At 44.5% G+C, this 17,055-nt stretch overlaps 1 protein-coding gene across 1 annotated transcript in view; it reads left to right on the top strand.

Annotated features, from left to right (window-relative positions):
* The window catches only part of LOC143295912 (peroxisomal ATPase PEX6-like), a 46,010-nt gene extending 33,699 nt beyond the window's left edge, over window positions 1-12,311 (top strand). The window contains exons 17-20 of the mRNA XM_076607598.1: window positions 3,105-3,221; window positions 3,832-3,909; window positions 7,352-7,491; window positions 11,568-12,311. Coding sequence (XP_076463713.1) covers window positions 3,105-3,221; window positions 3,832-3,909; window positions 7,352-7,491; window positions 11,568-11,704 — 472 coding nt within the window. The 3' untranslated portion in view covers window positions 11,705-12,311. The remainder of the gene's footprint in view (window positions 1-3,104; window positions 3,222-3,831; window positions 3,910-7,351; window positions 7,492-11,567) is intronic.
* The last annotated feature ends 4,744 nt before the right edge of the window (window positions 12,312-17,055 follow it).

Here is a 17,055-nt window from a genome sequence, read left to right on the forward strand (position 1 = left end):
AAGGTATGTGTGATGTGTATGGCAGTGGTATGTAAGGTATGTAAGGTATGTGTGATGTGTGTGGCAGTGGTATGTAAGGTATGTGTGATGTGTGTGGCAGTGGTATGTAAGGTATGTGTGATGTGTGTGGCAGAGTGGTATGTAAGGTATGTGTGATGTGTATGGCAGTGGTATGTAAGGTATGTAAGGTATGTGTGATGTGTGTGGCAGGGTGGTATGTAAGGTATGTGTGATGTGTATGGCAGTGGTATGTAAGGTATGTGTGATGTGTGTGGCAGTGATATGTAAGGTATATAAGATATGTAAGGTATGTGTGATGTGTGTGGCAGGGTGGTGTGTAAGGTATGTAAGATATGTAAGGTATGTGTGATGTGTGTGGCAGGGTGGTGTGTAACGTATGTAAGGTATGTGTGATGTGTGTGGCAGGGTGGTGTGTAAGATATGTAAGATATGTAAGGTATGTAAGATATGTAAGGTATGTAAGGTATGTGTGATGTGTGTGGCAGGGTGGTGTGTAAGGTATGTAAGATATGTAAGGTATGTAAGGTATGTGTGATGTGTGTGGCAGGGTGGTGTGTAAGATATGTAAGATATGTAAGGTATGTAAGGTATGTGTGATGTGTGTGGCAGGGTGGTGTGTAAGGTATGTAAGGTATGTGTGATGTGTTTGGCAGGGTGGTGTGTAAGGTATGTAAGATATGTAAGGTATGTAAGGTATGTGTGATGTGTGTGGCAGGGTGGTGTGTAAGATATGTAAGATATGTAAGGTATGTAAGGTATGTGTGATGTGTGTGGCAGGGTGGTGTGTAAGGTATGTAAGGTATGTGTGATGTGTGTGGCAGGGTGGTGTGTAAGGTATGTAAGATATGTAAGGTATGTAAGGTATGTGTGATGTGTGTGGCAGGGTGGTGTGTAAGATATGTAAGGTGTGTGTGGCAGGGTGGTGTGTAAGGTATGTAAGATATGTAAGGTATGTGTGATGTGTGTGGCAGGGTGGTGTGTAAGGTATGTCAGATATGTAAGGTATGTAAGGTATGTGTGATGTGTGTGGCAGGGTGGTGTGTAAGGTATGTAAGGTATGTGTGATGTGTTTGGCAGGGTGGTGTGTAAGGTATGTAAGATATGTAAGGTATGTGTGATGTGTGTGGCAGGGTGGTGTGTAAGATATGTAAGATATGTAAGGTATGTAAGGTATGTGTGATGTGTGTGGCAGGGTGGTGTGTAAGGTATGTAAGGTATGTGTGATGTGTGTGGCAGGGTGGTGTGTAAGGTATGTAAGATATGTAAGGTATGTAAGGTATGTGTGATGTGTGTGGCAGGGTGGTGTGTAAGATATGTAAGGTGTGTGTGGCAGGGTGGTGTGTAAGGTATGTAAGATATGTAAGGTATGTGTGATGTGTGTGGCAGGGTGGTGTGTAAGGTATGTCAGATATGTAAGGTATGTAAGGTATGTGTGATGTGTGTGGCAGGGTGGTGTGTAAGGTATGTAAGGTATGTGTGATGTGTGTGGCAGGGTGGTGTGTAAGATATGTAAGGTATGTAAGGTATGTGTGATGTGTGTGGCAGGGTGGTATGTAAGGTATGTAAGATATGTAAGGTATGTGTGATGTGTGTGGCAGGGTGGTGTGTAAGGTATGTAAGATATGTAAGGTGTGTGTGATGTGTGTGGCAGGGTGGTATGTAAGGTATGTAAGATATGTAAGGTATGTGTGATGTGTGTGGCAGGGTGGTGTGTAAGGTATGTAAGATATGTAAGGTGTGTGTGATGTGTGTGGCAGGGTGGTATATAAGATATGTAAGGTATGTAAGGTATGTGTGATGTGTGTGGCAGGGTGGTGTGTAAGATATGTAAGGTGTGTGTGGCAGGGTGGTGTGTAAGGTATGTAAGATATGTAAGGTATGTGTGATGTGTGTGGCAGGGTGGTGTGTAAGGTATGTCAGATATGTAAGGTATGTAAGGTATGTGTGATGTGTGTGGCAGGGTGGTGTGTAAGGTATGTAAGGTATGTGTGATGTGTTTGGCAGGGTGGTGTGTAAGGTATGTAAGATATGTAAGGTATGTGTGATGTGTGTGGCAGGGTGGTGTGTAAGATATGTAAGATATGTAAGGTATGTAAGGTATGTGTGATGTGTGTGGCAGGGTGGTGTGTAAGGTATGTAAGGTATGTGTGATGTGTGTGGCAGGGGTGGTGTGTAAGGTATGTAAGATATGTAAGGTATGTAAGGTATGTGTGATGTGTGTGGCAGGGTGGTGTGTAAGATATGTAAGGTGTGTGTGGCAGGGTGGTGTGTAAGGTATGTAAGATATGTAAGGTATGTGTGATGTGTGTGGCAGGGTGGTGTGTAAGGTATGTCAGATATGTAAGGTATGTGTGATGTGTGTGGCAGGGTGGTGTGTAAGGTATGTAAGGTATGTGTGATGTGTGTGGCAGGGTGGTGTGTAAGATATGTAAGGTATGTGTGATGTGTGTGGCAGGGTGGTATGTAAGGTATGTAAGATATGTAAGGTATGTGTGATGTGTGTGGCAGGGTGGTGTGTAAGGTATGTAAGATATGTAAGGTGTGTGTGATGTGTGTGGCAGGGTGGTATGTAAGGTATGTAAGATATGTAAGGTATGTGTGATGTGTGTGGCAGGGTGGTGTGTAAGATATGTAAGGTATGTAAGGTATGTGTGATGTGTGTGGCAGGGTGGTGTGTAAGGTATGTAAGATATGTAAGGTATGTGTGATGTGTGTGGCAGGGTGGTATGTAAGGTATGTAAGATATGTAAGGTATGTGTGATGTGTGTGGCAGGGTGGTGTGTAAGGTATGTAAGATATGTAAGGTATGTAAGGTATGTGTGATGTGTGTGGCAGGGTGGTGTGTAAGATATGTAAGGTATGTAAGGTATGTGTGATGTGTGTGGCAGGGTGGTGTGTAAGGTATGTAAGATATGTAAGGTATGTAAGATATGTAAGGTATGTGTGATGTGTGTGGCAGGGTGGTGTGTAAGGTATGTAAGATATGTAAGGTATATAAGATATGTAAGGTATGTGTGATGTGTGTGGCAGGGTGGTATGTAAGATATGTAAGGTATGTAAGGTATGTGTGATGTGTGTGGCAGGGTGGTGTCCCAGCTGCTGGCAGAGCTGGACGGCCTCCACAAGTCCTATGACGTCTTCATCATCGGGGCCACCAACCGCCCGGACCTCCTCGACCCAGCACTGCTCCGACCTGGCAGGTCAGCACTGTCACTGTCACTGTCATTGTCATTACTGTCATTATCAGAATCATCACTGTCATTGTCACAGTCATTAATGTCATCAGTGTCATTGTTACTGTCATTGACAGTCAGCACTGTCATCGTCTCTGTCTACACTGTCACTCTAATTGTCACTGTTATTGTCACAGTCATTAATGTCATCGGTGTCATTGTTACTGTCATTGACAGTCAGCACTGTCATCGTCTCTGTCTACACTGTCACTCTAATTATCACTGTCATAACTGTCTTTGTCATTACTGTCATTGTCACTCCTATCAGTCATCGTCACACTCATCACTGTCATCATCACTGTCATTGTCACTGTCCACACTATTACTGGTATCACTGACACTGCCATTGTTACTGTCATGTCACTGCTATGGTCATGCCACTGTCATGACACTGTCATTGTTACTGTCATGTCATTGTTACTGTCACCACTGTAATAAGTGACATCATCACTGTCATTGTCACTTTCATCATTGTCATCATCACTTTCATCTGTGTCGTTGTTACTGTCATTCTCATCACTGTCACTGTCATCACTGACACTGTCACTGTTGTATGATCAGCTTGATCTGGTTGCAGGTTTGACAAGCTGCTGTACCTGGGTGTGGCCAGTGACCGCCGGGCCCAGCTCAACATCCTCAACGCTCTCACCAGAAAGTGGGTCCTGTGTTCTCTCCTCACTTCAACATCTTTTCACCTTGGGCGATATTATATGTGTCTTGTGTGTGTGTGTGTGTGTGTGTGTGTGTGTGTGTGTGTATACCACACAAATATCAGTCACATATGTCAATGTTCAGTTTATTTCATGCTGGGTAGAAAACACAACTGACTTCAAGTAAATACATAAAACTTGGAAAGGATGTGTAACTGTGTAACTTTAAGTTACATCCAAAATATACTTGACAATATGTTAAAAGTTTTAGTTGTTGCGCATGTGTGTGTGTGTGTGTGTGTGTCTGTCTGTCTGTGTGTGTGTGTGTGTGTGATTTGCTTGTTTGGGTGATGTTTTTGGACGGAAATTGTGAATCAATGAGTTTGTATTGTAACTGTATCCTGCACATCCCAAAGGGTGCAAAAGGGTGAGATTTCTTTGAACCTTTGTGTGTGCCAGGTGGGGTGTGATGGTTATAGAGGGCTATACACAGAAAGGATAGGTGGGTGTGATGGTTATAGAGGGCTATACACAGAAAGGATAGGTGGGTGTGATGGTTATAGAGGGCTATACACAGAAAGGATAGGTGGGTGTGATGGTTATAGAGGGCTATACACAGAAAGCATAGGTGGGGTGTGATGGTTATAGAGGGCTATACACAGAAAGGATAGGTGATACACAGAAAGGATAGGTGGGTGTGATGGTTATAGAGGGCTGTACACAGAAAGGATAGGTGGGTGTGATGGTTATAGAGGGCTGTACACAGAAAGGATAGGTGGGTGTGATGGTTATAGAGGGCTGTACACAGAAAGGATAGGTGATACACAGAAAGGATAGGTGGGTGTGATGGTTATAGAGGGCTATACACAGAAAGGATAGGTGGGGTGTGATGGTTATAGAGGGCTATACACAGAAAGGATAGGTGGGGTGTGATGGTTATAGAGGGCTATACACAGAAAGGATAGGTGATACACAGAAAGGATAGGTGGGTGTGATGGTTATAGAGGGCTGTACACAGAAAGGATAGGTGGGTGTGATGGTTATAGAGGGCTATACACAGAAAGGATAGGTGGGGTGTGATGGTTATAGAGGGCTATACACAGAAAGGATAGGTGGGGTGTGATGGTTATAGAGGGCTATACACAGAAAGGATAGGTGGGGTGTGATGGTTATAGAGGGCTGTACACAGAAAGGATAGGTGGGGTGTGATGGTTATAGAGGGCTGTACACAGAAAGGATAGGTGGGTGTGATGGTTATAGAGGGCTATACACAGAAAGGATAGGTGGGTGTGATGGTTATAGAGGGCTATACACAGAAAGGATAGGTGGGTGTGATGGTTATAGAGGGCTGTACACAGAAAGGATAGGTGGGGTGTGATGGTTATAGAGGGCTATACACAGAAAGGATAGGTGATACACAGAAAGGATAGGTGGGTGTGATGGTTATAGAGGGCTGTACACAGAAAGGATAGGTGATACACAGAAAGGATAGGTGGGGTGTGATGGTTATAGAGGGCTATACACAGAAAGGATAGGTGGGGTGTGATGGTTATAGAGGGCTATACACAGAAAGGATAGGTGATACACAGAAAGGATAGGTGGGGTGTGATGGTTATAGAGGGCTATACACAGAAAGGATAGGTGGGGTGTGATGGTTATAGAGGGCTATACACAGAAAGGATAGGTGGTGTGTGATGGTTATAGAGGGCTATACACAGAAAGGATAGGTGGGTGTGATGGTTATAGAGGGCTATACACAGAAAGGATAGGTGATACACAGAAAGGATAGGTGGTGTGTGATGGTTATAGAGGGCTATACACAGAAAGGATAAGTGGGGTGTGATGGTTATAGAGGGCTGTACACAGAAAGGATAGGTGGTGTGTGATGGTTATAGAGGGCTATACACAGAAAGGATAGGTGGGTGTGATGGTTATAGAGGGCTGTACACAGAAAGGATAGGTGGGTGTGATGGTTATAGAGGGCTATACACAGAAAGGATAGGTGATACACAGAAAGGATAGGTGGGGTGTGATGGTTATAGAGGGCTATACACAGAAAGGATAGGTGGGTGTGATGGTTATAGAGGGCTATACACAGAAAGGATAGGTGATACACAGAAAGGATAGGTGGGGTGTGATGGTTATAGAGGGCTATACACAGAAAGGATAGGTGGGTGTGATGGTTATAGAGGGCTATACACAGAAAGGATAGGTGGGGTGTGATGGTTATAGAGGGCTACACACAGAAAGGATAGGTGGGTGTGATGGTTATAGAGGGCTGTACACAGAAAGGATAGGTGATACACAGAAAGGATAGGTGGGTGTGATGGTTATAGAGGGCTATACACAGAAAGGATAGGTGGGGTGTGATGGTTATAGAGGGCTACACACAGAAAGGATAGGTGGGGTGTGATGGTTATAGAGGGCTATACACAGAAAGGATAGGTGGGGTGTGATGGTTATAGAGGGGTATACACAGAAAGGATAGGTGGGTGTGATGGTTATAGAGGGCTATACACAGAAAGGATAGGTGGGTGTGATGGTTATAGAGGGCTGTACACAGAAAGGATAGGTGGGTGTGATGGTTATAGAGGGCTATACACAGAAAGGATAGGTGGTACACAGAAAGGATAGGTGGGATGTGATGGTTATAGAGGGCTATACACAGAAAGGATAGGTGGGGTGTGATGGTTATAGTGGTGTATACAGATGACACAGATGAGTCTGTGGTGTGTACACATGGCACAGATCACTGTGGTGTAAACAGATAATACAGATGACTTTGATGTGTACAGTGACAAAGATGACTGTGCGGTGTGTGTGTGTGTATGTAACACAGATGACTGTGGTGTGTACAGATGGCTGTGGAGTGTACAGATGACTGTGGTGTGTACAGATGACTGTGGTGTGTGCAGATGGCTGTGGAGTGTACAGATGACTGTGGTGTGTACAGACAACACAGATGACTGTGCAGTGTGTGTGTGTGTGTAACGCAGATGACTGTGGAGGGTACAGATGACTGTGGTGTGTACAGATGACTGTGCGGTGTGTGTGTGTGTGTAACGCAGATGACTGTGGAGGGTACAGATGACTGTGCGGTGTGTGTGTGTGTGTAACGCAGATGACTGTGGAGGGTACAGATGACTGTGCGGTGTGTGTGTGTGTGTAACACAGATGACTGTGCGGTGTGTGTGTGTATGTAACACAGATGACTGTGCGGTGTGTGTGTGTATGTAACACAGATGACTGTGCGGTGTGTGTGTGTATGTAACACAGATGACTGTGGTGTTGTGTGTACAGATGACTGTGGAGGGTACAGATGACTGTTGTGTGTACAGATGACTGTGGTTTGTACAGACAACACAGATGACTGTGCGGTGTGTGTATATAACACAGATGACTGTGCGGTGTGTGTATATAACACAGATGATTGTGGTGTGTACACAGGTTCCAGCTGTCCCCAGGCCTGGACCTGGGGCAGGTTGTGGAGAAGTGCCCCCTCAACATGACAGGGGCCGACTTCTACGCTCTGTGCGCTGACGCCATGCTGAATGCTGTCCGCAGCAAGATTGCCCTGCTGGAGGCAGGTCCGTCTCTCTTGGTCTTGTACAGTGTGTGACAGTCAGTGTTGTACAGTGTGTGACAGTGTTGTACAGTGTGTGACAGTGTTGTACAGTGTGTGACAGTGTTGTACAGTGTGTGACAGTCAGTGTTGTACAGTGTGTGACAGTGTTGTACAGTGTGTGACAGTGTTGTACAGTGTGTGACAGTGTTGTACAGTGTGTGACAGTGTTGTACAGTGTGTGACAGTCAGTGTTGTACAGTGTGTGACAGTGTTGTACAGTGTGTGACAGTGTGTGACAGTGTTGTACAGTGTGTGACAGTCAGTGTTGTACAGTGTGTGACAGTGTTGTACAGTGTGTGACAGTCAGTGTTGTACAGTGTGTGACAGTGTTGTACAGTGTGTGACAGTCTTGTACAGTGTGTGACAGTCAGTGTTGTACAGTGTGTAACAGTGTTGTACAGTGTGTGACAGTCAGTGTTGTACAGTGTGTGACAGTGTTGTACAGTGTGTGACAGTGTTGTACAGTGACAGTGTTATACAGTGTGTGACAGTCAGTGTTGTGTGATAGTCAGTGTGACAGTGTTGTACAGTGTGTGACAGTCAGCGTTGTGTGACAGTCAGTGTTGTACAGTGTGTGACAGTCAGTGTTGTACAGTGTGTGACAGTCAGTGTTGTGCAGTGTGTGCCAGTGTTGTGCAAAGTGTGACTGTCAGTGTTGTGTGACAGTCAGTGTTGTGCAGTGTGTGACAGTGTTGTGCAGAGTGTGACAGTCAGTGTTGTACAGTGTGTGACAGTGTTGTGCAGAGTGTGACTGTCAGTGTTGTGCAGTGTGTGACAGTGTTGTGCAGAGTGTGACTGTCAGTGTTGTGCAGTGTGTGACAGTGTTGTGCAGAGTGTGACAGCAAGCATTGTATGACAGTCAGTGTTGTACAGTGTGTGACAGTCAGTGTTGTGCAGTGTGTGACAGTGTTGTGCAGAGTGTGACAGCAAGCATTGTATGACAGTCAGTGTTGTACAGTGTGTGACAGTCAGTGTTGTGCTATGTGTGACAGTGTTGTGCAGTGTGTGACAGTCAGTGTTGTGCAATGTGTGACAGTGTTGTGCAGTGCGTGACAGTCGGTGTTGTGCAATGTGTGACAGTGTTGTGCAGTGTGTGACAGTCGGTGTTGTGCAATGTGTGACAGTGTTGTGCAGTGTGTGACAGTCGGTGTTGTGCAATGTGTGACAGTGTTGTGCAGTGTGTGACAGTTAGTGTTGTGCGGTGAGTGACAGTGTTGTGCAGTGTGTGACAGTTAGTGTTGTGCAGTGTGTGACAGTCAGTGTTGTGCAATGTGTGACAGTGTTGTGCAGTGCGTGACAGTTAGTGTCGTGCAGTGTGTGACAGTCGGTGTTGTGCAATGTGTGACAGTGTTGTGCAGTGCGTGACAGTTAGTGTCGTGCAGTGTGTGACAGTCAGTGTTGTGCAGTGTGTGACAGTTAGTGTTGTGCGGTGTGTGACAGTGTTGTGCAGAGTGTGACTGCCAGTGTTGTGCAATGTGTGACAGTGTCGTGCAGTGTGTGACAGTCAGTGTCGTGCAGTGTGTGACAGTCAGTGTTGTGCAGTGTGTGACAGTGTTGTGCAGAGTGTGACTGCCAGTGTTGTACAGTGTGTGACAGTGTTGTGCAGTGTGGGACAGTCAGTGTTGTGCAATGTGTGATGGTGTTGTACAGAGTGTGACTGTCAGTGCTGGCCTTGTACAGTGTCTGTTCACAAACCAGTACACTGTGTACAGGTCTGTGTCACAGAGGTGGCGCCTCACAGAATGGAATAACAGCAGTCCTTCACACTGTGTGCTGCTATCCACAGAGGTGGCGCCTCACAGAATGGAATAACAGCAGTCCTTCACACTGTGTTCCTTTATCTGTGCTGCTATCCACAGAGGTGGCGCCTCACAGAATAACAGCAGTCCTTCACACTGTGTTCCTTTATCTGTGCTACTATCCACAGAGGTGGCGCCTCACAGAATAACAGCAGTCCTTCACACTGTGTTCCCTGTGCTGCTATCCACAGAGGTGGCACCTCACAGAATGGAATAACAGCAGTCCTTCACACTGTGTGCTGCTATCCACAGAGGTGGCGCCTCACAGAATGGAATAACAGCAGTCCTTCACACTGTGTTCCTTTATCTGTGCTGCTATCCACAGAGGTGGCACCTCACAGAATGGAATAACAGCAGTCCTTCACACTGTGTTCCTTTACCTGTGCTGCTATCCACAGAGGTGGTGCCTCACAGAATGGAATAACAGCAGTCCTTCACACTGTGTTCCTTTACCTGTGCTGCTATCCACAGAGGTGGCGCCTCACAGAATGGAATAACAGCAGTCCTTCACACTGTGTGCTGCTATCCACAGAGGTGGCGCCTCACAGAATGGAATAACAGCAGTCCTTCACACTGTGTGCTGCTATCCACAGAGGTGGCGCCTCACAGAATGGAATAACAGCAGTCCTTCACACTGTGTTCCTTTACCTGTGCTGCTATCAGCCTCACCGACCTGTCAGGGCCGACCTGTCAGGGCCGTATCATGACTCCAACTCTGTACATCTGTCAATGTTGATCCCATAGGACCTGGATAAAAATGGTGGGGGAAAAGAGGCACAAGTATAGTCCTATTCATGCACATCATGCTAGAACATGTCTCTGATGTTGACAATTAGTACATATTTTGGAAGGGGGAGTGGGGGTTAGGGGGGTTAGGAGGGAGGGGGGCAAAATATTTGGGGGGGTTTTCTGCTTTTTTTCTTTTTCTCTTGCATGTAATGTTTATTTTCTTGTGTGTGTGTGTGGAGGGACAATGTGTGTGGTGTGTATGTGTGTAATATGTGTATATGTGTGAGTGTGTGTGTGCATGTATGTGTTCATGCTTGTGCGTATGTGTATATATGCGTGTGTATGTATGTGTGTGTGCGGATGTGTGTGTGAATGCGTGTGCATGTGTGTGATATGTGATGTGTGGATGATATGTGATGTGTGTGTGTAATATGTGATATGTATATATATATATATATATATATATAGATATAGATATAGATAGATATAGATAGATAGATATATATATATATATATATATATATAGATATAGATAGATAGATAGATATAGATAGATATATATATATATATATATATATATATATATATATATATATATCTCTGTGTGTGTGTGTGTGTGTGAGTATGTGTGTGTGCGTGCATGCACACGTGTGTACATGTGTGTGTGTGTATATATGTGTGTGTGTGTATGTATGTGTGTGTGAATGTGTGTGTGTGATATGTGATATGTATGTGTGTGTTTGTGTGTGTGATATGTGATGCGTATATGTGTGTGTGTGATATGTGATGTGTATATGTGTGTGTGTGATATGTGATGTGTATATGTGTGTGTGTGTGTGTGTGATGTGCATATGTATGCGTGTGTGTGTGTTATGTGATGTGTATATGTATGTGTGTGTGATATGTGATGTGTATATGTATGTGTGTGTATGTGTTTGATATGTGATGTGTTTATGTATGTGTGTGATATGTGATGTGTATATGTATGTGTGTGTGATATGTGATGTGTATATGTATGTGTGTGATATGTGTATATGTATGTGTGTGATGTGATGTGTATAGGTATGTGTGTGATGTATATATGTATGTGTGTGATATGTGTATATGTATGTGTGTGTGATATGTGATGTGTATATGTATGTGTGTGATATGTGTATATGTATGTGTGTGATGTGATGTGTATAGGTATGTGTGTGATGTATATAGGTATGTGTGTGATATGTGTATATGTATGTGTGTGATATGTGATGTGTATATGTGTGTGATATGTGTATATGTATGTGTGTGATATGTGATGTGTATATGTATGTGTGTGATGTGTATATGTGTGTGATGTGTGATGTGTATATGTATGTGTATGATGTGTGATGTGTATATGTATGTGTGTGATATTTGATGTGTGTGATGTGTATATGTATGTGTGTGATATTTGATGTGTGTGATGTGTATATGTATGTGTGTGATATTTGATGTGTGTGATGTGTATATGTGTGTGTGATGTGTGGGACAGGACAAGACGTGGACCAGACCAGCGTGGCAGTGGGACATGAGGACTTCAGTCATGCCCTGCTCTCCCTGGTGCCCTCCGTCTCCGTGGCCGAACTGGACAGATACAAGGACATTCACAGCAAACTGGTCTCTGCATGATGGGTGGTTAGGGGGGAGATACAAGGACATTCACAGCAAACTGGTCTCTGCATGATGGGTGGTTAGGGGGGGAGATACAAGGACATTCACAGCAAACTGGTCTCTGCATGATGGGTGGTTAGGGGGGGAGATACAAGGACATTCACAGCAAACTGGTCTCTGCATGATGGGTGGTTAGGGGGAGATACAAGGACATTCACAGCAAACTGGTCTCTGCATGATGGGTGGTGGTTAGGGGGGGAGATACAAGGACATTCACAGCAAACTGGTCTCTGCATGATGGGTGGTGGTTAGGGGGGGAGATACAAGGACATTCACAGCAAACTGGTCTCTGCATGATGGGTGGTGGTTAGGGGGGGAGATACAAGGACATTCACAGCAAACTGGTCTCTGCATGATGGGTGGTGGTTAGGGGGGGAGATACAAGGACATTCACAGCACACTGGTCTCTGCATGATGGGTGGTTAGGGGGGGAGATACAAAGACATTCACAGCAAACTGGTCTCTGCATGATGGGTGGTGGTTAGGGGGGGAGATACAAGGACATTCACAGCACACTGGTCTCTGCATGATGGGTGTTTAGGGGGGAGATACAAAGACATTCACAGCAAACTGGTCTCTGCATGATGGGTGGTTAGAGGGGGGATACAAGGTGGTGGGTGTTTAGGGGGGGGATACAAGGTGGTGGGTGTTTAGAGGGGGGGATACAAGGTGGTGGGTGTTTAGGGGGGAGATACAAGGTGGTGGGTGTTTAGGGGGGGGATACAAGGTGGTGGGTGTTTAGAGGGGGGATACAAGGTGGTGGGTGTTTAGGGGGGAGATACAAGGTGGTGGGTGTTTAGGGGGGGATACAAGGTGGTGGGTGTTTAGGGGGGATACAAGGTGGTGGGTGTTTAGGGGGGGGATACAAGGTGGTGGGTGTTTAGGGGGGGGATACAAGGTGGTGGGTGTTTAGGGGGGGGATACAAGGTGGTGGGTGTTTAGAGGGGGGATACAAGGTGGTGGGTGTTTAGGGGGGGGATACAAGGTGGTGGGTGTTTAGAGGGGGGATACAAGGTGGTGGGTGTTTAGGGGGGAGATACAAGGTGGTGGGTGTTTAGGGGGGAGATACAAGGTGGTGGGTGTTTAGGGGGGGGATACAAGGTGGTGGGTGTTTAGGGGGGGGATACAAGGTGGTGGGTGTTTAGGGGGGAGATACAAGGTGGTGGGTGTTTAGGGGGGAGATACAAGGTGGTGGGTGTTTAGAGGGGGGATACAAGGTGGTGGGTGTTTAGGGGTAGATACAAGGTGGTGGGTGTGAGTAAGAGGGGGGATAAACAGCCACATCAAGTTGGTCTCCACATGACATGTGTGTGTGTGGGGGGGTTATGGGGGAGATACAGGGACATCCACAGCAAACTGGTCTCTGCATGATGTTGGGAGGGGGGGGGGGGTTGAGGGGGTCAAGGAGGGGAGATACAGGGACATCCACAGCAAACGTCTCTGCATGAGGGAGGGGGGGGGATTTAGGGGGGGACTGTTGGCTGCCATTCTTTTTCTCTATCTCTGGACTTTGCAATTGGAATGAACTTCCTCTTTCGCTTCAACAGGTCTCCACACTCAGCTCTTTCAAGTCTGGTCTTAAAACCCACCTCTTCCCAAAATAGCCTCCCTTGCCTGCCTCTTCCTTGTCTTCAGTTTTTTCCAGTTTTAGAGTTATGCATGCGTTTGAATGACTGGTGTGAAAGTGCTTTGATTTGTCTCTGCACAAGATTCAGTGCTATATAAATATAATAATAATAATAATGATAAACTGTCCTTGCCTCATGCAGAATTACCTGCACTTATACCCACACATACGATGGTCTCTTGAATACAACCTCAGAAGGCTAAGTTGTCCTTGAGCCCTGAAAGCAGCAAGGTGGTGACTATGTTTGTTATGATGGGTATTACGTCACCACAACTTTCAGTGGTTAGACAGGTAGAGATTCACTGCAGGAGGCAGACAGGTGGTGACTGTGTTTGTCATGATGGGTATTACGTCACCACAACTTTCAGTGGTTAGACAGGTAGAGATTCACTGCAGGAGGCAGACAGTCTGGTGACTGTGTTTGTCATGATGGGTATTACGTCACCACAACTTTCAGTGGTTAGACAGGTAGAGATTCACTGCAGGAGGCAGACAGGTGGTGACTGTGTTTGTCATGATGGGTATTACGTCACCACAACTTTCAGTGGTTAGACAGGTAGAGATTCACTGCAGGAGGCAGACAGGTGGTGACTGTGTTTGTCATGATGGGTATTACGTCACCACAACTTTCAGTGGTTAGACAGGTAGAGATTCACTGCAGGAGGCAGACAGGTGGTGACTGTGCCATGGTGGGAATCAGATCACCACGACTTTTAGTGGGTAAAGCCAGGTAGATGTTAACAAGAGGGTATAACCAACAGTTTCATACTGGGCTGTGATAATTTTCCCAGTGCTTATACATGTATTTAATGAATGTTCTCGATTGCTTTCCAATGCTTATACATGTGTTTACTAAATGTTCTTGCCGTGATTCAATCTGTGTGTGCCAGGTACGTGTGATGTGAGTGATAGTGATTGTTCATAGAGTGTATGTGTGCCAATGTATGTACATTTCATACTATGTGAGTTAATAGGAGTGTGTGTACATTTCATACTATGTGAGTTAATAGGAGTGTGTGTATGTGTGCCAATGTATGTACATTTCATACTATGTGAGTTAATAGGAGTGTGTGTATGTGTGCCAATGTATGTACATTTCATACTATGTGAGTTAATAGGAGTGTGTGTATGTGTGCCAATGTATGTACATTTCATACTATGTGAGTTAATAGGAGTGTGTGTATGCGTGCCAGTGTGTGTACTTTCCATACTATGTGTGTCAGTGTATGTACATTTTATACGATGTGTGTTAATAGAAGTGTGTGTGTGTGTGTGCCAGTGTTTGTACATTTCATACTGTGTGTGTTAATAGGAGTGTGTGTATGTGTGCCAGTGTATTTACATTTCACACTATGTGAGTGTATTGTCCACAAAGTATGTGTATGAGTGCCAGTGCATGTACATTTCATACTATGTGAGTACATTGTTAACTTGAGTGTGTGTGTGTGTGTGTGTGTGTGTGTGTGTGTGTGTATACATTTCATACTATGTGAGTGCAGAATGTGTACGTGAGTGAGTGTGTGTAAATGTGTGTATGTGTGTTGAGGGATCTGTCCATGTGAATTACTGGTATTGCTGAACACGATGTGGATCTTTCAATGTGCACCATGGCTATTTGGTTGTTTCCCTTTACCCATTCATAATAAACACATTGTGTTGTTAATTAAACATATTGAAGCTGAACATATTCCTGATGGTTGTGATTTCAAATTTACTGAGACACATGTCGATCGATCATTACCAATACTCAGTCACAGTGTGTATCTACAGACTGTACAACATGACATGTCGATCATTACCAATACTGAGTCACAGTGTGTATCTACAGACTGTACAACATGACATGTAGATCATTACCAATACTGAGTCACAGTGTGTATCAACAGACTGTACAACATGACATGTCGATCATTACCAATACTGAGTCACAGTGTGTATCAACAGACTGTACAACATGACATGTCGATCATTACCAATACTGAGTCACAGTGTGTATCAACAGACTGTACAACATGACATGTCGATCATTACCAATACTGAGTCACAGTGTGTATCAACAGACTGTACAACATGACATGTAGATCATTACCAATACTGAGTCACAGTGTGTATCAACAGACTGTACAACATGACATGTCGATCATTACCAATACTGAGTCACAGTGTGTATCTACAGACTGTACAACATGACATGTCGATCATTACCAATACTGAGTCACAGTGTGTATCAACAGACTGTACAACATGACATGTTGATCGATCATTACCAATACTGAGTCACAGTGTGTATCTACAGACTGTACAACATGACATGTCGATCATTACCAATACTGAGTCACAGTGTGTATCTACAGACTGTACAACATGACATGTCGATCATTACCAATACTGAGTCACAGTGTGTATCTACAGACTGTACAACATGACATGTCGATCATTACCAATACTGAGTCACAGTGTGTATCTACAGACTGTACAACATGACATGTCGATCATTACCAATACTGAGTCACAGTGTGTATCAACAGACTGTACAACATGACATGTCGATCATTACCAATACTGAGTCACAGTGTGTATCAACAGACTGTACAACATGACATGTTGATCATTACCAATACTGAGTCACAGTGTGTATCAACAGACTGTACAACATGACATGTCGATCGATCATTACCAATACTGAGTCACAGTGTGTATCAACAGACTGTACAACATGACATGTCGATCATTACCAATACTGAGTCACAGTGTGTATCAACAGACTGTACAACATGACATGTCGATCGATCATTACCAATACTGAGTCACAGTGTGTATCTACAGACTGTACAACATGACATGTAGATCATTACCAATACTGAGTCACAGTGTGTATCAACAGACTGTACAACATGACATGTCGATCGATCATTACCAATACTGAGTCACAGTGTGTATCAACAGACTGTACAACATGACATGTAGATCATTACCAATACTGAGTCACAGTGTGTATCAACAGACTGTACAACATGACATGTAGATCATTACCAATACTGAGTCACAGTGTGTATCAACAGACTGTACAACATGACATGTCGATCATTACCAATACTGAGTCACAGTGTGTATCAACAGACTGTACAACATGACATGTTGATCGATCATTACCAATACTGAGTCACAGTGTGTATCAACAGACTGTACAACATGACATGTAGATCATTACCAATACTGAGTCACAGTGTGTATCTACAGACTGTACAACATGACATGTCGATCATTACCAATACTGAGTCACAGTGTGTATCAACAGACTGTACAACATGACATGTTGATCGATCATTACCAATACTGAGTCACAGTGTGTATCAACAGACTGTACAACATGACATGTAGATCATTACCAATACTGAGTCACAGTGTGTATCTACAGACTGTACAACATGACATGTCGATCATTACCAATACTGAGTCACAGTGTGTATCAACAGACTGTACAACATGACATGTAGATCATTACCAATACTGAGTCACAGTGTGTATCAACAGACTGTACAACATGACATGTAGATCATTACCAATACTGAGTCACAGTGTGTATCTACAGACTGTACAACATGACATGTCGATCATTACCAATACTGAGTCACAGTGTGTATCAACAGACTGTACAACATGACATGTCGATCGATCATTA

Source organism: Babylonia areolata, chromosome 21 (genome assembly GCF_041734735.1).
Source record: "Babylonia areolata isolate BAREFJ2019XMU chromosome 21, ASM4173473v1, whole genome shotgun sequence".
NCBI classification, from domain to species: domain Eukaryota; kingdom Metazoa; phylum Mollusca; class Gastropoda; order Neogastropoda; family Buccinidae; genus Babylonia; species Babylonia areolata.